Source organism: Phyllostomus hastatus, unplaced genomic scaffold (genome assembly GCF_019186645.2).
Source record: "Phyllostomus hastatus isolate PE091 unplaced genomic scaffold, TTU_PhHast_1.1 phas_contig_329, whole genome shotgun sequence".
Classification (NCBI taxonomy): Eukaryota; Metazoa; Chordata; class Mammalia; order Chiroptera; family Phyllostomidae; genus Phyllostomus; species Phyllostomus hastatus.
This window is the reverse complement of record NW_025333854.1, coordinates 1,457,039-1,476,959: the sequence shown is the minus strand read 5'-3', so window position 1 is coordinate 1,476,959 and position 19,921 is coordinate 1,457,039. Positions and strand designations below refer to the sequence as shown.

At 61.5% G+C, this 19,921-nt stretch overlaps 1 protein-coding gene across 1 annotated transcript; it reads left to right on the top strand.

The window, feature by feature from the left end:
• The first annotated feature begins 8,661 nt into the window (after positions 1–8,661).
• On the top strand, positions 8,662–18,433 carry GZMK (granzyme K). Its single transcript, XM_045839921.1, has 5 exons — positions 8,662–8,822; positions 9,134–9,281; positions 14,598–14,748; positions 15,512–15,781; positions 18,031–18,433. The coding sequence occupies exons 1-5, from the start codon at positions 8,759–8,761 to the stop codon at positions 18,190–18,192; spliced, it is 795 nt and encodes a 264-aa protein (XP_045695877.1). The 5' UTR covers positions 8,662–8,758; the 3' UTR covers positions 18,193–18,433.
• The last annotated feature ends 1,488 nt before the right edge of the window (positions 18,434–19,921 follow it).

The following is a 19,921-nucleotide window of genomic DNA, read 5'->3' as shown; positions in this document are numbered from 1 at the left end:
ACGTTCAGATTCTGTTGACGAAAACAATAAAAGCCTTAATTTAGAATCTATTTCGTGTTATTTTGATTTTCGTCGCTGTGAATTCCCCTGAGGTCTGCTGAAAACGGTGCCATTATATCCCCGGTTCCTGATACAGTCATTACTGGTGTGAGGGGCACGGGCCGGGGGTGGGGGGCTTTGAGGTCTCAAATATAGAGTTAACGAGCACGAGGGTCCCCAGGAAATACTCTTCCTCGTAAAGTAAGTGAGGAATCGTCTTCCCGGAATGTCGGGGGGAGGGGCAGTGCATGGGTCGCAAGTTACTAAATCTCGGCCAGACACATCATTTGGCACAAACCTCTACCCGTCTTCTCCCTCCCTTAGCACAGCCGTAGATGGCGGGGCGCGTCCCCGCGGGGACCCGAGCAGGACAGGGACACACAAAGCCCCGCTGCCCGATCCCCCCCTCCCCGGGCTGACAGAAGCCGTAGCCTGTTCAGCTCGCTGCTCCGCACACAAGTGACCGCACCCCGGCTCCGCAGCGGCGGCCCAGCCCGCCCAGCGCCGGAGACCAGTTTCGGGGAGGCACGTGGTCTCCTGTCCAATGAGATGGGGGAGGGGAGAGGGGCGAGAGCCTAAAACGCACCTCCAGGAAGAGCTGTGCACTTTGACCCCCCACCCTTTAACCTCGTCGTGAGCAGGCGTGACCTCGGGACCTGGAAGGCGGAGGGCCTCCGGCCGGAGGACACACCCCTGACAGCGGCACTGGGCCCGAGAGAACCCCCCCTGCCCCCCCACTGCTTTCCCAGATGACCAGAAGCTACCATCACTCCTGTTCCCCCGGGAAAGAGAAGTTCCCTGTGTCCAAGTCCCTCTGGGCGGGGCGGGGACGGGGGGGGCCTTCCGTCCCCGGCGGCTGGAGCTTCCCTCCGGTTCCCAGGGCACCAGCAGGAGCTGAGAGTCTCGGAGAATAACGGGATAAAGGTGGCGAACGGCAGGGTAACAGCGAGCGAGGGGTTCGCTGTGACGTATGTCCGAGGGCTCCTCTCGCTTTTGGGAGAGAGAAAAGGGCTTCCCCCCGGAACGAGGAGGAAATGGTTCTCGGAGACGGGGCTGGTCCCTGCCGGGCCCGAGCAGCGGGGGGCCGAGAGGCCCGGAGGGCGGAGGGCGCGGGCAGAAAACGCGCTGCTGCCCCTCGAGGGGCCCGGGGGCAGGAGCGGGCCGGAGCGCTGCCGGAGCCACCTTACAGAGAGGGGTCGGGGGAAGGCAGGGGACGCACAGCCTCCCCCTGCGAGGCCCCTGGGATCCGGGCCCCCCCCCCCCGACGCGCTCGGGGAAGGGATCCGTGCCTCAGCCCCATGCGTCTGAGGCGCGGAGCGGCCTGCGTCCCCGCGCGTCCCCTTCAGCGCTGACCACGGGCATCGGCGACCGCGCGCCGAGAGGCCCTGCAAACCAGAACTGCCCCGCACTGTGCTTCACCGCCTGGGTGTCTCTGAAACTCCTGGAGAACGCAACTCTTCGTCCCCCCTCGGGACACCGGTTCCCATGGCTGCCGCGGCCGGTGCTCGGCGGTGCCAGCTCCGGGAAAGCCTGGGCTGGAGGGAAGGGAAGACACACACACACACTCACACACACAGAGAACTGGGAGAACGGGGCGGGGAGGGGCAGCAGCAATAAAGGGACTGGTGAACGGGGTGAGGAATAGCGGGACGGAGGGTGACACGTGTCCAGGGCGGGGGACGCTTTAAGGAACGCGGGTCAGCAGAGTGACGGGGTGCGGGATGCCCAGACACCGAGGCCTGAGACAAGCCCCCCGGAGCCTCGCTGGTGCATTCTGCCGGTCCAGCGAAACGAAAACAATGGATCGGGACCACCAGAGAGAGCGAGAAACCGGTCCCGGAAGAAAACCACAGATCGGGAAGGGAACAGAAGAGACGGTCCTTCGAGGAGCAGCAGCCACGTCCACGGAAATGTCTCCCGTGGACGGGCAGGTCTGCCCTGCTTGCGTGGGCCGTTCACGCGGGGACACGTGGACAGGCAGGCGGGCGAGTGCCAGAGGGGGAGCCAGTGAGGACGCAGAAATTCAAGCCGCTCTGCAAAAAGTTACTACAAGACGAGGTCTCCGGCGGATGGATGAGGAGGGACAGAGGCAGCCCTCCATGCAGGGGTCTCTGCCTGCCCAGGGGGAAAGATGAGAGCACCTGCACGATGGAGGGAGCCCGCCTCCAACCTCAGCCACGGCAGGGGAGGCCGGGCAGTCTCGCACGACGGGCCATGGGGGCCTGGGAAGGATGGGGAGGGTCTGGGAAAGCGCTGTGGCCGCCGGTCTAGAGAGCGGACAGGGGATGAGCGAACGCATTTCTAGGGTCCGGTGAGCACCCCGCGGAGCCGCTGGGCTAGCCCCCCGGGTTCCGTCCGGCAGGACCCTTTGAGAAGCTGCAGCCCGAGAGGGGGAAGGCGGTGGGGGCCGGGCAGCCCCCCTGCAGATGGGGGGTGGGGGCGCAGGGAGACCGGGTGTGTGGGCCTCGGTCCCACGACTGTCTCGTCCGGACCGAGCAGACGCAAGACGTGGACGTCAGACGTGGCCGGGAGAGAGCGCGTGGGCGCGGCCAAAGGGCGGGGAAGCAGCGACCGGACAGTCCGATGAGAGCAGAAGTGAGAGTGTCGGATCCGGGGGAGGAGAGGAGGCGGCCTGAGCTGTAGAAGGAAAGAGGGTTTACAAAGTTCTCCATCTGAAAGAAACTGCGCGGTAACCGCGTGGCTGCCGACACCCATCTGCAGCTCACCGACCAACAACAAGACTGGGGGGTGGGGGCGGGGCGGCGGGGGGAGGAGGGGAAACGGGCGACGTCCGTCCGCAATAGTGTCAACAATAAAAAAGTCCCAGCCCTGGCTGGCGTAGCTCAGTGGATTGAGCTCGGGCTGCGAACCAAAGTGTCGCAGGTTCGATTCCCAGTCAGGGCACATGCCTGGGTTGCAGGCCACAGCCCCCAGCAACCGCACATGGATGTTTCTTCTCTCTCTCTCTTTCTCCCTCCCTTCCCTCTCTAAAAATAAATAAATAAAATCTTTTTTAAAAAGTAATTAAAAAAGTTCCAACTGCGCTTTTGTGATGTATCTTTTCTCAGCCTGGTGGTCTTTTTATCAGCACTTGCTACACTTGCGCTGTTAGTGTGTCAAACGTACACTTCCTGAGACTTACAAAACTGTGACATACGCTTTATATTTATGTTATCACCACTGAGACGTTTTTGTTTACGTGCTGGGTTCCTAATGAGGACACTTAACTGAAACATTGTGTTTATGTTGGCTTGTTGACCATCAAGCTCTTGATTATTATTCTTACCCTTTAGATCGATCTCTGGGGGCTCTTCACAGCTAAAGACACCGCGTTTGGGGGGAACTGCTCCCCGATACCAAGGACAAACATGTCCTCACGTGACTTTGGCTCCTGCCGGAGGTCCTCCTGCCGTACTAGAGTCCAAGTGTTGCACGCTCGCACAGACAGGCGGGCGGTGTCCTTTACACTTCCCTCTCAAACGTTCTTCTTAACTCGCCGCTTCATTTCGTGTTTGTAATGACTTTATTCGCTCACAGAACATCTTTGATCCGCCTGGGAGTTCTTGTGATAAAGGGCGGGACAGGCATTCCGGGGCCAGCGGGGTTGGGATGGGGGGTGTGCAAGTGTGTGTGTGTGTGTGTGTGTGTGTGTGATGTTTGATGAGTCAGCAGCCTTTGCAAAAAGTATTGCTGTCGCACTCAGAACTGTGTGACAGTTCCAGTGGCGTCTGTTGCCAGTGAAAACTGAGGAACACTGGGTCGGTCCATCTGTGGAGGCCTGGCTCAGCCGCAGCAGTTACTGTGTCCCCCTCCGCGAAGAGTCTGGCCCCCGAGACTTTGCTGCAAAGAAAGAGTCTGGCCCCGTGACTTTGTTACAAAGAAAGAGTCTGGCCCCCGTGAGTGACTTTGTTACAGGAAGCCAGTCTCACTGGTCCACCCGACGGAGTTGCTTCCAGTACGACAAGATTATTCCGTCTCACAGATCTGTTTCTGTTTAAGGAGATGACGAGTTTGGCTCAGGCCGCAGGGTGTCGGGATGTCCAGATCCGAACGGCAGTGTTCCACCAGAAGGCTCCTGCCTGCCCACGACGGGTCGCGTCCTTTCTCCTCTGCAATGTCTGCCTCCTTCCTCCCCTTCCTGCTGCGCCTTTCTCTGGCCTCCGTCGCCGGTCCTCTCCCTGGCATCCTCCCCTCGACGTGACCTGCACGGTGACCCCAGTGTTCTCCCTACAACCCCCCTAAGCTCATCCAAGTGCTCAGTTCCCCCGTGCAAGGCCAGTGTCCCCCCCACCCCACCCCCACCCCGCCCGCCAGCCTGTTGCTTGGGAGACCGACCAGGGCTCAAGCCCTCACTTGGCGGCCGGCCCTGGTGGGCGGGGTTTCACACGTGTAAATCTTTCAGGACAAACACTGCAGACTGGGCGGGTGACCTGCCTCCTCGGGCCCAGCGACGCCACAGGGGCCACCCCTGTGGAGCTTTCCCGCCCCTCCCATGACGTGCGGCTCAGCGAGGGGGAGCGTGGAGAGCCACCCCGAGGAGGAAGAGGAGGGAAAGAAGGCACGTCACCAGGGGCAGAGGGCGGAGCCGGCAGCCAGTTCCGGCGGCGGCGGCCCCGGGACCCCCCCACCCCGGCCGGCGTCTCTCACTGTGTTCCCACGGTGGCTTCTCACGCCGAGATGCTGGGCTCTGCCCTCCGCTCAGCACCCACCGAGGCCGGCGCCTCGTTCCCTGGGGTGGGGGACGGGTCGGGGGCGGGGCAGTGAGGGGCTGCTGTGTGACTTAACCCAAGAACGGTGGGCAGGAGACACACGCATGTGCCATCAAGGAAGATGACTCATATGCAAATTAGCTTCTGGCTGAAAGTTCAGGTGGAAGAAGATGAAGCAACTGTCCCTCCGTTCTTCCACCATCACCATCGTCAGTCCCCCGGGGGGCGGTCTCGGGGCAGTCCTGCTGCAGGGTGCGTACGTTTAAGCAGGGAGGGCAGAGCCCCCCCCCCCCAGCTTCCGGCGCCGCGGTCAAGGCCGAATGAAGCCCCGGGCCCACACCCAGGGGCGCTTCGCTTTCCTTCACGACCTGCTCCCAGGCCCACCCACGGGAGGGCGTCTCGTGGGAGGGGCGGCTGCCCTCTGAAGTAGGACGTCTGTTCTCTGCGCACCTGCAGACACAATGCCACCACGCGGCACCCAAGGCAACAGCCCCCCTCCCTCGCTCCAGTTTCCCAAAGCTGCCATAGTTCCGCCGTGATGGTTAGCGGCTTCCTCTCTCCGGTCGGCTCCCTCTCCACCGGGCGGGAACCAGGGTCAGGAGGTAGCGCGCCACGGAGGAGGGAACCAGGGGGATTCGGCCAAATCCCGCTCTCAAGTGCCTGGGGCTGGGGAGGCCGGGCCAGCTGTCCCCACTGTCACAGTCTCGGAAACCGTGACAACGGGGACTTTCCCCGAGGGGGCGGAAAGGGACGAGACAGGAGGGGCTGGAGAGAGGCCTGCTCTGCCGCGGGGCCCGCAGAGCTGTGCTGGAACTGCCCGTGCGGAGGCCCAGGTGTGTTCGGGGCTTCTGTTGCTTCGGGTGACACGTTCGTGCAACACACCACCAGTGACACCACCAGTGAGGAGGAAAGTTAGATCAAAAACACAGGCCTACACAGTACAGGCCCTGTGTTGTGATTAGACCGGACAGACATGACGTGACATTTTATCAAATGAAATAAATGAGCGTGGGGCTTCTGCACCAGCTTCTGGACTCTGAGTCACGCCGTCAGCTCCCGTCGTGCCCCCCAGACGGGTGAGGAGCAGGTCCGGACTGGCACAGCCTGGGCCATGCCCGGAGCGACAGGGCCGTGCGGGGCGTGGCTGAGGGACACCGTGACGCAGGTGTCCGGGCTGGGAAAGGATGGCAGCCCGGGGGACAGGTCCACTCACGGCCTTCGGAGCCTCCCAGCAGCAGTTTGTGCGCTCAGGGTCTCCCGTAACACAGGGGGGTCGAGAGAGGGGGGACAGGGGAGAACACAGCCCTGAAGCGGCCTCGCTAAGAGCGGCTAGAAAGGACAGCTGGACGCACCACGGCAGCTGCTGCGGATGGGATTCTAGGGGGCGGGGGGCCAGTCCCACCCCGACTGGCCCTGGGCCCAAGGCCCCAGCCCCCGCCCGCACTCGCTCAGCCCGGCCGGCCGCCGCACGCCGGCCAAGGCAAACACAGCCCTCCCCACGGCAGACTCGGCAGAAACCAGGGAGACCGCCCAGCTCGTCCTGTTGCACGGCCCGCTGTCCCCGTCCAGCCTCCTCGGCGGGACCACAGATGCCATGTGTCCATCCACAGCCAAAGCCAAAACGCTCGGACCCGGACACCGACGTGGTTCTCAGAGTTTCCCAGGCTGGCTGCAAGGAAGGGTCGCCAGCCCGCCCTTCCGAGGGAGCCGAGTCTCCCCCATGAGTGAGTGTCCCCGCCCCCGGCCCAGCCGGCTCGCCTCTGTCGGAGCCGGGGGACGGCTCCAGGCGCGGTGGGCACCTGGCGGTCGGGTCGGGTCGGGGCTGCGGGGGCCTGACCACCACCCGCTGGCCCGGCCAGCTCCCGGAGCCCGCCCCGCAAAGCCACACTCAGGACAGCCACCCCCCTGGCCGCACCGTGAAGGTGCTTCGCAACGCGGGAAAACTCTCGTGATGTCAGTCCTCACGACTCGGGAAGAGTCAGCTGAAAGGCACCGTAACCAGGCCCCCGGCCCCCACCCCCCCAGAAATGCAGCTGTGTCTCTCACACACACTGTCCGCCCCTCCCTCTCAGCGCAGACCGCCCCCACCTGCCCCGTCGTCCCCCTCACGGCCCCCACGGCTCCGGGTCCCAGCGGGGAGCCGCCTCTTCCTGCCTCTTCGCAGCACGGAGAGGTGACATGTCACCCGTGACCACGATGACTTGAACATTCACAGGGACATTCGGCTGCAGCTGCCACGTTTGGTTTTACCGAGTTTGCGGCTTCTCCTCACCGGGCTCCTCCCCGACCCGGCGGCAGGCGCCTGCGGCAGGAAGTCTCGCCGACTCCGCCAGCTGGGGGGGCAGGAGAGCGTTGCCTTCGCCACGTCCCTGTGAAGTGAGAACGGGACGTTTTCCCCCGTCCCGTGCTCTGGCCGTGTGTCTGCGAGCGAGCCAGGCGCTCCGGGTCCGGCCGAGGGCTCGGCCCCGGCTGCGCGCCGTGCAGCACTGGGCACACCGCGGAGCCCGATCCCTCACCGGTGACGCAGACACCATAGCTGCTCCGCCTTCCTCACCGGCGCCCGCCATGCACACGCAGGCACGATGATGTACAAAGGGGTTTGGAAATAATTTAAGGTGCTTATCAAATCACAGCGTGTAATGTATCATTGTAGCACTAGCAGACGACAGTTTGGAGGGGGGGTCTCTGGCAACCTGGCAAACGTAAGAGCCCTGGGTTTCCATTCCCCTTCACACACACACACGCACACACACACACACACGCAAGCACACACGCACGCACACACACACACAGAACAGAGGGTAGGATGCATGTGTCTCAGAAAAGGGAAGCGAGGGCTGTTCCCCGAAGGTGCTTCGGTCAGTGCTTCTGGACAGTAACTAGGTGCCCGCCTGGCTGTGTCTGTCTGTGCCCACTGTACACCATCTGCGGCCTGGACCGGCGCCTGGGGGAAGTCGGACCCCGGCCTGAAGTCTAGCGCGTCTTGCAGCGAAGGAGGAAGTACCGCAGACAGATCGGCAGGGCATCGCCCTCCATTGCTGGAGACAAAACCCAGTCCTGGATTATTTTTTAAAGATTTTATTTATTTATTTTTAGAGAGGGAAGGGAGGGAGAGAGAGAGAGAGAAATATCCATGTGCGGTTGCTGGGGGCCGTGGCCTGCAACCCAGGCATGTGCCCTGACTGGGAATCGAACCTATGATGCTTTGGTTCGCAGCCCGCGCTCAATCCACTGAGCTACGCCAGCCAGGGCTCAGTCCTGGATTTTTAAAAGATATTATTATTAAGGCTTTGGATAAACAGACAGTCATTTTCTATTAAAATTGAGTAAAAGGGAGACTCGGGATTAGAAATATGTTGCCAATGTTCCCCTTTAATAACATTATGAAATCTCCCAAACATGCGACTGAAACTGAACCCCGTTCGGTCGCATCGAGAGAAAACGGGATGAGGACCAGGGTGGAGTCTGCCACGGAGCGTGTGGGTCTCACGGGAAGAGGTCCGGGCCTTCGGGAGGCCTCCGTGGGGCCCAGCCGCGCTCTGTCCCCGGTCCCGGGCGCCCCCACATGGCAAGTCCGTGTCCAGGGAGAGAGACACGGAGAGAGCCTCCACGGGACAGGCGCCCTTCTCTGCAGGGGGGTGGTGAGGGCCGCTGCAGAGCCACGGGCACCTCGGAGCTCTGTCGGCAGCTCCACTGCAGCCTCACGCCCGGGCTGTGTTTCACCCTTTCGCTGGTTACAACCCGAGCACCCACACAGACGCCGCAGGCGGGCGGGCCCAGAAACGAGCTCTTCGCTGCAACTGTAACCCCTCCCAGAAGTGCCAAACGCACAGGCCCGGCACGCCCCGCGCTGACAAACCCCCCTCGACGGAGGCGTGAAAACCCGTGGCTCCGGCACACTTGTGGCGAGCGCGTCAAAGCTGCAAGACCCACCCTCAGCAGCCTGCAGAGTCTTCCTCCTTCCCCGGCTTGCTCAGAGCGTCCGGGCTTCGTAACTCAGAGCCACCAAAATGGCTACGTTCCCGTCCTTTTCCCTGCTCTTCCTGGTGGCTGGGGCGTGCATGACTCCACGGGGTAAGTAGCTCCTGCGCCTCCCACCCACGGGCACTGAGTGGACTTCCAGCCGCTGTGCCGTGCTGTCACATGGTAAACAGCAACAACGTTTCACAGCCACGTCCATGCCTCTAACCTGTGATGCGGCAAACCTTGTATACAGCTGCACACTAGGGTTTGCGAGTGCAATTGTGTGTCCAGGTGACTGCGGGGTGGCAGGGCAGGGGGGTCGTAACCTTTGAAAATGACAGAACGCCCGCCCGTCCAAGGAAGGGGCACACGAAATCGCCCACGTGGGCCCGGCGTGTCGAACAGCTGCTCCTCTTTTGCAGGCTCCAGCGAGGAGATCATCGGGGGGAAGGAAGTGACCCCCCACTCCAGGCCCTTCATGGCCTCCCTCCAGCGCCACGGCGTCCACCTTTGCGGAGGCGTCCTCATCCACCCGCGGTGGGTGCTGACGGCGGCCCACTGCCACCCCCGGTGAGTCCCCACACTCCCACCCGTGCACCCCCCCGCAGGAGGGCATCTGCCCTGCCCTTCGAGTCCGTGGGCACAGACCCCCTGGTGGGATGACGCACCCTCACGCACATCCACACTGTCTGCCCTGCATCTCCCTTTACGAGGGCTGGCCCGCCTTTCCCACCAAGGCCTCAGACAAGCTCAAGGCCCGCATGCACCACGAGAGAAGGCAGTCCCCCGAGGGGACCAGGAAGCCCCAGTGTGTACCTCCTAGCCCCCCGACCAAAGGACCTGCTTTGTGGGATTTTGAGGGTTAAATAATATCTGTGTCAATATTTGAGTACTCTGAGCATGTCATAAGTGCAACGAAGGGGCAGTCAGCAGTGGTAGTGACCATTGCAGAAGGAAGGGGACCCACTGTGCTCAGGGACTCTAGGCCCCTTGCAACAACGCCCCAGTGTCCCCCCCAGAGGCGAGGCCTGCCGCTCGGGAATCACAGCTGTAAGGGCGACCACCGTCCCAGGTGGGAAAAGAAAGCCGTGGAAGGTTTATCGAGGGAGGGAGAGGGAGAGAGAGCGCGAGCGGGATTTCTTTCTCTGGGACGCTCAGAAGGAAGGCTTTTCTGAAGACGGACTGTAGCTCTCGACGTCCATCTCAGCCTGAGACCCTCTAGCTCCAGCCGCACCAGCCCCAAACCCTGCCTGGGGCTCTGCAAGCACCGCCAACGGAAACGCAGCGGGAAGCAGCGCCAGCGCCGTTCAGCGTGTGTGGGGCGGCGCGGCGTGCTTGTCCTTAGGTTGGTTTTTTTTTGGTTGGCAAGTGTTCTTCCTCACGCTCCCGCCTGAGTACGCGAAGGGGAGACGGCGCCTCCCCCCGCACACGAGGACCGTGTGCCCTGAAGAGCCCCTGGGCGTCGGCTGTGTCGGAACCGACAAGCGAACTGGCTGTCCCGTGTTCTGGGGGTTACGTCTGACCGCCCCGCTGGCGGGACACGAGTGCGAACACAAGCTGGAAGTCTGGGAGCCGGAAACGCTGAGACCCTCTGTCTGGTTTCCACACAGCCGGCCGCCCGTCTGGCACGACCGCGCCCCGCGCTTGAGGTCCTGGCCGCCCCACAGGCCACGCTGCGTCCCCACCCCTTCCGCCCCTCCCGGGCACTTGCCCCGGGGACCGGCTGGGCAGAGGGGGCCACCGGTCAGAGTTCACTCGGTTCACAGGGCGCACACCCTCCAACACAGGTCGGCCGTGCAAACGGGCCCTGATCTCCCCGGACACAGGGCCTGACTTCTTACGGACGCTCCGCTCCGCAAAGGCTGACTCGAAAGAGGGAACTCAATGGGAGAGTTTATTTTTTATTGTTAATTTTTGCTAAGCTGAAAACACAGTGTGCAAAGCCCTTTGCAAGCCAGAAAGTGCTACCCGGTGCTAAGTGGTATCACTAAGTTGAATTTTAAATGTTGCCTAGTGAACTTGACTCAGTTGGGGTGGGCTGCCAAATTGCCCAATTAGAGAAAAAAGGTCTTGAATTTTTAAAAAAATTGCTAAATATCCTTTTAAGTGGCTGGAGTCTAAAGAACTCCAGAATACGTGTGGATCAGATTTCCTCTACGGGACAGAGGTGGGGTGTCAAACTGAAGGTGGGCTGGAGCTTGGAAAAACGTGACGCTTTATGACACCCCAAATATTTATGAAACGGCTTGACGGTGGCTTCCCACACATGGGCCCCCCAGTCCCCTGCGGGCACGGCTCTCTGGCTGGTGCCGGGGCCCCTCTCAGCAAGTGGCTCGGGGGCCAGATGTGGGCACCCCGCCCTCCACCCGTCCGCGGGGGTCCTCACACACTCGGGCTCCTCCCCGAGTGCCCACGCCGGCCACAGAAGGAAACCGGCACAAACGTGAGAATGTTCTCGTACAATCGCACGTCCAGCTTTTTAAGTCACGAGAAGCAAAACTCCCCGAGGTTTGCCCCCCGCCTTCCCAAGCCGCCCCGCGGCCTTGCTTGGCTCATGGACACTTGCCCTCCTCGCCCGCCGGCCCCCGGCTGGACCGGAGCCCCCCTCCCACCACCCCTTCCCCAGGCCTCGCCCCACTCGAGCCCCCCAGGCTCCCTGGGCGGGAACTCCAGGCCCAGAGCCAGACCCCGCTCGCCCGAGCCTCAGTGTCCCCATCTGCGAAACGGGAATCAGCACGCCCTCCCTCGAGGGCTGTTGTGAGGCTCCAATGGGAGAACCTGTGTGAGCGGCTCAGCACAAAGCCTGGCACGCCACAGCGCTTCCACGAGAGCCATCGGGTGTTCCGTCACTGTCTGTCCCTGGGAATGATGGTCTGTCCCGTGGTAACCGACGGGGAACAAGTCCGGTGGCCTCACCACGCTGACGGGACAGGACTGTGAGGCCCCCCTCTCGCGGTCAGTCACGGCACTCCCCCCTCTCGTCTGCAGAACAGACCCCCGAGAAACGGGGACCCCACCTGCCCTGCCGGAGCTGGAGCTGTGGGTCCCGGCAGAACCCTGCCCGGGGCCCCGGCGGACTGGCGGAGGGGATGGGGTGGGGGGCTGAGAGGCTGGGCGCCGGGCGTCCGCACCCGTCACGGGCGAAGCGTGGGATGGGGTCTCACTGCCCTACGTAGTGGCCACGTGTCACTCTGGGCCAGAGACCCCTTTCCCGAGTGAGGCATGTGCGGCCCGTCGGCGTTACCGCCCCCGAGGAGGGTCCCTGGGAGGCCCCGGGGAGACCGTGTTCGTGGGCGTCTTCGGCAGACGGGAGCTGGGCTGGAAGCGACCCCTCGGCTCCGCTGTGCGTGTGGTTGTGTTCTGGGCGAGACCAGGGACGCGGGAAGCCGCCCTTTAGACAGGCACCTCGGGGTGGTTCTGAAGCAGGTGGCCCAAGGACCACCCTGGAGAGACACGGCGCTGTACAACCGTAGGAATGAACGGCTCGGGTGCTCTTCCTCCTCCGCCGTGTGAGGGAGTTCGGGCCCGGGTTTAGCTGAGGAGGCGGCAGGTGCTAGAGCTCAGGTACCCGCGGTGTCTCAGGAGCGGAGAAACGGACTTCTGTGCACTGTGTACCCTTCACAGCTGCCGTGTGCCCCGAGACGGAAAGTCCCTCTGGGAAGTCCGGAGACCACTCGTAGGCTGCTTGCATTGTTGTTAATTTTTTAAAAGATTTGACTTATAGCCCTGGCTGGCGTAGCTCAGTGGATTGAGCACGGGCTGCGAACCAAAGCATCACAGGTTCGATTCCCAGTCAGGGCATGTGCCTGAGTTGCAGGCCACGGCCCCAGTGGGGGCCACGTGAGAGGCAACTGCACATTGATGTTTCTCTCTCTCTTTCTCCCTCCCGTCCCCTCTCTAAAAATAAATAAATAAAATCTTAAAAAAAAAAGAAAGAAGCTTTCCTAAACATTAAAAAAAAAAGATTTTACTTATTTAAGAGAGAGGGAAAGGTAGGGAAAAAGGGAAAGAAACATCAACCAGCTGCCTCCTGTGCACCCCCCTACCTGGGACCGGGACCAGTCCCACAACCCAGGTGTGTGTCCTGACCGGGAATCGAACCCGAGACCTTTGGCTGTTTGCGGGGTGACGCCCAACCCACTGAGCCATGACAGCCGGGGCTGTCTGTGTTGTGTTAGTATTCCCATGTCCCAGTGGAGATGAAAATAATCAAACATTTCAAAGGCATGAACCAACCAAGGAAACTGGTAAAACAAGAAGGTGGACCAGACATTCCCTCAGCGCCCTTCCCTGGTTAGAATTCGTCGTCCACGGCCTTGCAGCCTTCCGAGTGCCGGTCACTCGGGCAGGTGCCCGTGCCGTCCGTCAGAACTCGACCCCAGGGGGTGGGCTGAGAGAGGGGGTTCAGTCCCCCTTCCCGTCCAAAGCTTTGGGTGCGGGGACTGTGCCGAACTTGAGCTCCAGTCGGTCCTGGGAAATCCGACCCACATCCTTTGAGAGATTTCATCCCATCCAGATTTTGCAATAGGCCGACTTTTCAACAAGGAGAGCTGGAATTCCAAAGACAGACTCTTTTGGGAGAATTCAAAAAGTGGGGACTCCCGGCAGTCAGAGCCTGCCGTCGGCACTGGGTCCCCAAACCTGAGGCCGCGTCCGCTCTGCTTTTCTGTGTCTCTGCGCTCTTTGTGACTGGCATGAACTTTACCAGGGATCTGTGTGTGTGTGTGTGTGTGTGGCTGTGGGGTTGTTTGTGACCTGCCTTGACCCCTTTCCCAGTGACTGTGACGTGTGTATGTGTACCCAGACAAATGCAACGCTTCGTATAAACTTCCCTACTCCAAACGAGCGTTCGGAGAGGCTCCCCGGGGCGCACGCCGGGACGGGAACTGTGTGTGCGTGCACGCCGGGCTCCAGCGTCAGCAGGCCTGGCAAAGTGTTGCTGCTATGTTCACGAGGAGCTGTGAAGGGAGTTCAGCAAAACGCACAGCAAACCACGCAGCGTGGTTCCGCTGGGACGCTGCTGCTGGAGCTCTCCGCGGCAAGGCAAACAAACAGGAAAAACCCACCTGCTGTCTCCTCCGAGGGCTCACCAGCGGATGCACCCCGGACCTCCAGCGGGGCCGGCAGCGGCCACCACCCCGCGGGCCCGGCAGCGGCCACCACCCCGCGGGCCCTCACTCTGAGTCGGCAGCGACTTTCCGGCTGGAGGACGGCTCGCCTTCCTCGCCCACATCTTCTCTCCAGGAGGGGACATGGCGCAGGAGCCTGCCTCGCGGCCCCGTGAGGAACCACACGCCCTCCCCGGAGGTCAGAGATGGCATCTGGACGTGCCGACGCGCAGGTGTCAGTGAGGACACACCGGGCGCTGGGAAGACGGCACGGCCCGGAGAGGGACGAGGGACAGTGGTGAGGGGGGAGCCGCGTAAGTGGACTGCACGCCACGGATTAACATAAAACGGTTAAAACTGTGAAGTCCACGTCATGCAAATGTTACCGCAGCGGATAAAAGCTCCTAACAGTGGCAGATGCCAGCTTCAACCCACAACCTCAACAAACGCAGCGTCTTTTATTTCCACCCAAACCAGCACGGCACTGCTGTCAGCTGGCGTCCGTCGATCAGGGCTGCGCTCCTCCTCCCGAGATGGGGCACGGTTCGGGCGCTGGAGCGCAGCGCTGGGGGCCAGGGGGCGGGCTGGCGGCGGGTCAGTGGGCTCCCGACGGCGCCCACCATGCTTGCGTCCACTGAGACCCCCGTCACACCCGAGACGGGGGACCTGGGAGACAGTCCTTGCCCCCGTGTGTCCCCGACCTGCTCCGCCATTTCTCCCCCCCACCGGGGGGCCTGGCAGCGAGGCCGCCGACTCTCCACACTTCGCTTCTTCCCAGGTACACCAAACAGCAGTCCTTCAAAGTGGTGTTAGGAGCCCACTCTCTGTCTCAGAGCGAGGACTCCAAACAGAAGTTCGACGTCCTGAAGTTCATCCCATTCCCAGGATACTCCTCAGATCCCATCTCGAACGACATCATGCTGGTTCAGGTAGGCGGCCCCGCCCTCCCTCAGGCTCTCCAACCTGCCACGTCACGCAATTCGGCCGCCTGGCCACCGGCACAGAGGCACGGCCTTGGCACTCCCGTCGCGCTCAGGGTCCCCGGGTCATGTCCTGGAAGAGCCCCCTGCACCCCACTCGCTGCCTCGAAGGAAACGAGAGCTCACCACACACCCGTCGGGGCTGGCTCCACACAGAACAAAGCCACACCCGTGGGAGGGGACGGCCCAGCAGGCCCAGGGGCCCGCGGGGAAAGCTTTCTTCCCGAATGCTTTCAGCACTGGCCGGTGAGAGATCCGCGTGCGCTGTCCGCCAGGGCCCGGCGAGTGGCCGCAGGCAGGCAGGCAGAAGTGAGTCACAAGCCGGCCTAGACCGCACGTAGTCTCCTCCAAACGCAGTCTGCACCGACTTTGAGGGTCCCCTCCGGCAGGAAACGGCCCCGCCCTCGCAGGCACGACCCAGCGAGGTCATTCCACGGAACACGGCTCAGGTCAGGCCGGAGGGCGGAGGCCGGCTCACTTGAGCCTGGGCAGCATCCCCTGCTCTGGGCCAGCTCCTCCCCCAGCATCTTCGCTGGGGGGGGGGAGGCCCTGGGGGCAGCAACCGCAGAGAGGCAGCTGCAGGCCGCCAGCAGAGCAGAGGCGAGAGGAGGGGTGCGCCCCCGAGGTCGGGGACCACACATAGACTGTGCGCAGGCTGAGAGCGGGATACGGCTGGGGACAACCAATCACGTACTCCTTCTCAACCTGTCAGCTTCACACGGCCGCAAAACTCAACGAGAATGTCCAGCTGCTCCAGCCAAGCACCAAGAACGATATTACAGCCGGAACCAAATGCCAGGTCACCGGCTGGGGCGCCACCGACCGGGTCACCTTGAAACCCTCGGACACCCTGAGAGAAGTCACTGTCACCGTCATCAGTCACAAGCTGTGCAACAGCCCCGATTATTACAACCACAACCCCGTCATCCTCAAGGGCATGGTGTGCGCGGGGGACGCCAGAGGCCGGAAGGACTCCTGCCAGGTACGTGCAGGGGCTCAGCGCGCCGGTGGGGTCGGGGGCGAGGCTCCGTTCGCTCAGGGGCACGAGGACAGGAGGGGGGGAGCCCAGGCCCCCGGTCTCCGGGGCTCCTCTCCGCTCCCGCGCAGCGTCCTCCTGTCTCCCCTCTCCCAGCGCGAACGAACCTTAGGGCATCCCCCCCAACGCCCACAGCACGTGGTCAGTGCACGCTCGTGCATCAGCACAGTGCCCACGTCTGGTGACCTCTCCAGGCGGCGTCCTCCCAGGGGCGGCAGCGTCCGGGGACAACCTGCCTGATGCGGACCCTGGCCCGTGGGGTCCACCACGTCGTGGATGAGACACGAAATGTTCACACGGACCACCGAGTCCTGTGGAGGAAAAGGGACGGCGCGGCTGCTCTCTCAAGGGGAGGGAAAGCGTCAGCCCTCGCTGTGACTGGCCCTTGTTGCTTTTCTGGGCACATTGCACAATGGTCCTCATTCACGAGGCACGGGCTCCCTGTAGGTGGCCACCTTTTACAGAAAACAGAAGAGAGGAAGCCGCCAGTCACATCACAGACGAGGGAGGTTTGCGAATGCAAAGGGAAAAGTGGGTGCGCCGGTTGCACTCCACACTGGGGACGGTCAGCACAGACTTCAGGAAGTGACAGAGAGCACTTGCTGCCTGAGTTCAGGGCGAGGGAGCTTTTAGCAGAAGCGAGTCTCAACGTGGCCCAGGTGCAGCGCAGGCCTGACTCCCCACGGGAGAACCCACCTGTGGGCGTGGGTCCTGTCTGGGCCCACGCCACACAGAACGGTCTCCCCTACCTGCCCACTCTGCGCTCACCGGGGGTGACTCGAAGGTAACTCCCCCCAAAAAGAGCCAGCGTTTCAATGGGTTGGTAGAGAGGTCTTGCAGGACTCAAACGCAGAAAGCTCAGACGGAGAGTAGGTGCTTCTTAAACCCCGCTGACGGGCGGGCCGGGAGGAGCCGCAGTCTCGCCTCTCACACTCTTGCTTCCTGAGGCGGAAAACACACAGGTGCTCGTGGGCGCGGGTGACAGACGGGAGCACGGAGGCACTGCCGTTGTTTGTTCCTCCTCGCCCGAGAACACTTGTCACTGCTTCAGAGAGAGAGAGACGGAGAGACTTCCACATGAGAACCAGCGATCAGCTGTCTCTTGTCTACGCAGGGATCGAACCTGCAACCTAGGCAAGTGCCCCGACTGCAAATCGAACCCACAACCCTTCGGTGTATGGGGCGACGCTCCGCCCACCGAGTCACAGCAGCCAGGGCAGGCTACCAATTTTTTAAAAAATTTGAGCACAGCCCTGACAGTGTGGCTCAGTGGGTTGGGTGTTGTCTCACAAAGCGAAAGGTCATCAGTTCGATGCCCAGTCAGGGCACGTGCCTGGGTTGTAGGCCAGGTCCGGGCTGTGGGTGTGCAAGAGGCGACCCATGGGTGTTCCTCACATCGATGTTTCTCTCCCTCTCTTTCATCTCCCCTTCACCCCTCTAAAAGTAAATAAATAAATCTTTTTGAAAATTAGAACACAATACTCACATCACACTGCAGGTGTGATTAAGGAGGGGAGGGTGGGGTGATCTCCAAGACCCTGTGTGTGTGCAGCGCCCCCACCCTGCCCTCACCCCACCATCACCCACCAGGGCACCGGGTGCTGCAGCTGGTGGGGTGGGGCAGCAGTGACCAAGGCCAGGCTGCCACCCTGTCACGGTCCTTGACAGATTTGAGGTACACGTTTTGTTGTCAGAGGGAATCCTCAGGAATCGGCGCACCAAGCAAGGATTTGCAAGGTGTGTGTGTGTGCAGAGCACCCTGGTCAGCCCTCAGAGGGCACCAACGTGGGGAGAGTAACTCGGGAGACCGAGTTCCTGCCACCGGGGCGGTTCCCGCGGCACCACCCCTGCAGCTTGGTCTCAGGACCGTGATCACCAACACGACACTCGCAGATGACACAATTGTCTCATTTCAGTGAGTCGTTTCAAACTCTCTGTCTGCCCGTCCCTTGAGGAGCCAAGTTCAGTGGCCGCCGGGGAGCAAAGGGTGTGTGTATGGGTAGTCCCAAAGACAAGGGCACGGACAGACAGAGGCACAGACACCCGCCCGACCCTCAGCAAGGGGCCGTGCCCGCCCCTCTTCGCGACACAAGGGAACCGAGGACCAGACCAGAAACTTTTGTGTCACCGGCTGTGGGTGGCAGGAAAAGTGCAAGAGCGTCTGACCAAGCACCTGTCCCTTTTCTTGTTTCCAGGGTGACTCCGGCGGCCCCTTGGTCTGCAGCGGCTCCTTCTACGGCCTGGTGTCCTCGGGTCGTAAGTGCGGCGAGGCCAAGAAACCTGGAATCTACATCCTCTTCATGCAGAAGTTCCAGGCCTGGATCAAACGCCAGCTGCCCCCGCCTCCCGCACACTGAGGCGGCCGGCGATTTTCCAGGGTCTGCCCGTTACTCGGTTGTGGGGGTTGTTTGTCTTCCCCGTGACACGTTCCACGGGCCACCCGTGTACCTCCAGGTGCGGCTGGATGCGGCTGGGGACAGCCGGGGTCCCCTCCTGCCCCCTGAGGACTGACTTCATTACAGGATCAAGTTCTTTTTCGCAGGTCTCGCGGGTGTATCTCTGCCATGCTTACTTCATTCTGAATAAAATGTAGAAGAGCGTCTGTTTGTCTTTTATGGGGGTAACTATGGCAAATGGTACATCCCCCCACTTCCCCCACACTCCCCAGAAGGGCGGACGGTGATTACACCAGAGGGTCCCAGCGCCGCCCCCACCAGCTTTGTGTCGCGGTTTCGGGGGGATCCCCCTCAGCTGCGTTCCCGAATGAGAAACGGCGAGGGCGGCTACCCCCAGGCAGGTTAATGAAGAACGGCCAGAGCTCCTACAAATATTCATAATCGTCCTTATCACTTACTCATCCACACGTTCTTCCAGACAGGCTTTAAAACAACCTGCAAGAGTACCTGCAACAAAGCAGAGTTTGAAATTAAAAATAATTTTCCCCCCAAACATTAGAAGCAGAAATACCACATGACCCGGCACCCCCAAAGCTGGTGTCTGTCTGAAGAAGACGAAGACGCCTGCTCAGAGAGACACCTGCACCCCCGGGGCCGCCGCAGCAACACCCACGACTCCTGAGGCTCGGGAACAGGGCGCACGTCCCCCGGCGGGTCAGCGGGGGGAGACACTGGGAGGGGCGCGCACATGCCATGGGGCACCGTTCGGCCATTAAGAAGAACGCGGGTTTGTGATCGGCGACCACGCGCATGGGCCCTGCGGGCATCGCGCCAAGGGACACAAGTCAGACAGAGAAAGGCAAACGCCACCCGCTTGTGTCACATGTGGAAACAGACAAAAAACAGTGAGCCCACAGACACACAGAACAGATGGGTGGGTGGCAGAGGGATGGGAAAATAGGTGAAGGGGTCAATAGGTTAAAATTTTTAATTAATTCATGACATCCTGAAACCAGAAGTCGGTGGAGAAACCGAGAGGCCTCCCCGCTGACTGCGTCAGGACCGCCTGCAGGACGGGTTGCCCCAACTCCGCCCAGAAATCCCGCGGAACGGGCTCCAGCTGAGCCTGGCCACCGCGTTGCTGAGAAGCAAGTCGGTTGGTTCTGAAAAAGGGGCAAATCTGAAATCCACTGAGAAGGAACATTCTTAATGCCATCTCTCTTTTTTAAGATTTTATTTATTTATTTTTAGAGAGGGAAGGGAGGGAGAAAGAGAGAGAGAGAAACATCAATGTGCGGTTGCTGGGGGTCATGGCCTGCAACCCAGGTATGTTACCCTGACTGGGAATCGAACCTGGGACACTTTGGTTCGCAGCCCACGCTCAATCCACTGAGCTACACCACCCAGGGCTCTTAATGCTATCTTACAAAAAAAAATAGCAATCAGTGTGGTGAGACCAGTTTTGTAAACCTTCTGTGCAGGCTGCTGACAGGGGATGGGATGGTTCAGGAAGTGCGTGGGGAGGGGGGCCGGGGAGGGCGGTGAGCTGTCCGTGGGGGGGGGTCCCGTGATCGGATGGGGGTGGGTAGCTTCTCCTTCAGCGGGCAGCGGCCGCAGGGCCAGTCTCCGCCGTGGTGCCCAGTTGGGCTCCAGGGGACAGACAGTGCTCGCTCCCAGGCGGCACCACCGG

Excerpts from the sequence above, each read along its gene's own strand:
- GZMK (XM_045839921.1), top strand. The coding sequence starts at position 8,759 with ATGGCTACGTTCCCGTCCTTTTCCCTGCTCTTCCTGGTGGCTGGGGCG. Across the intron at positions 8,823-9,133 it reads GGCGTGCATGACTCCACGGG|GCTCCAGCGAGGAGATCATC; the intron begins GTAAGTAGCTCC and ends CCTCTTTTGCAG. Across the intron at positions 14,749-15,511 it reads ACGACATCATGCTGGTTCAG|CTTCACACGGCCGCAAAACT; the intron begins GTAGGCGGCCCC and ends TCAACCTGTCAG.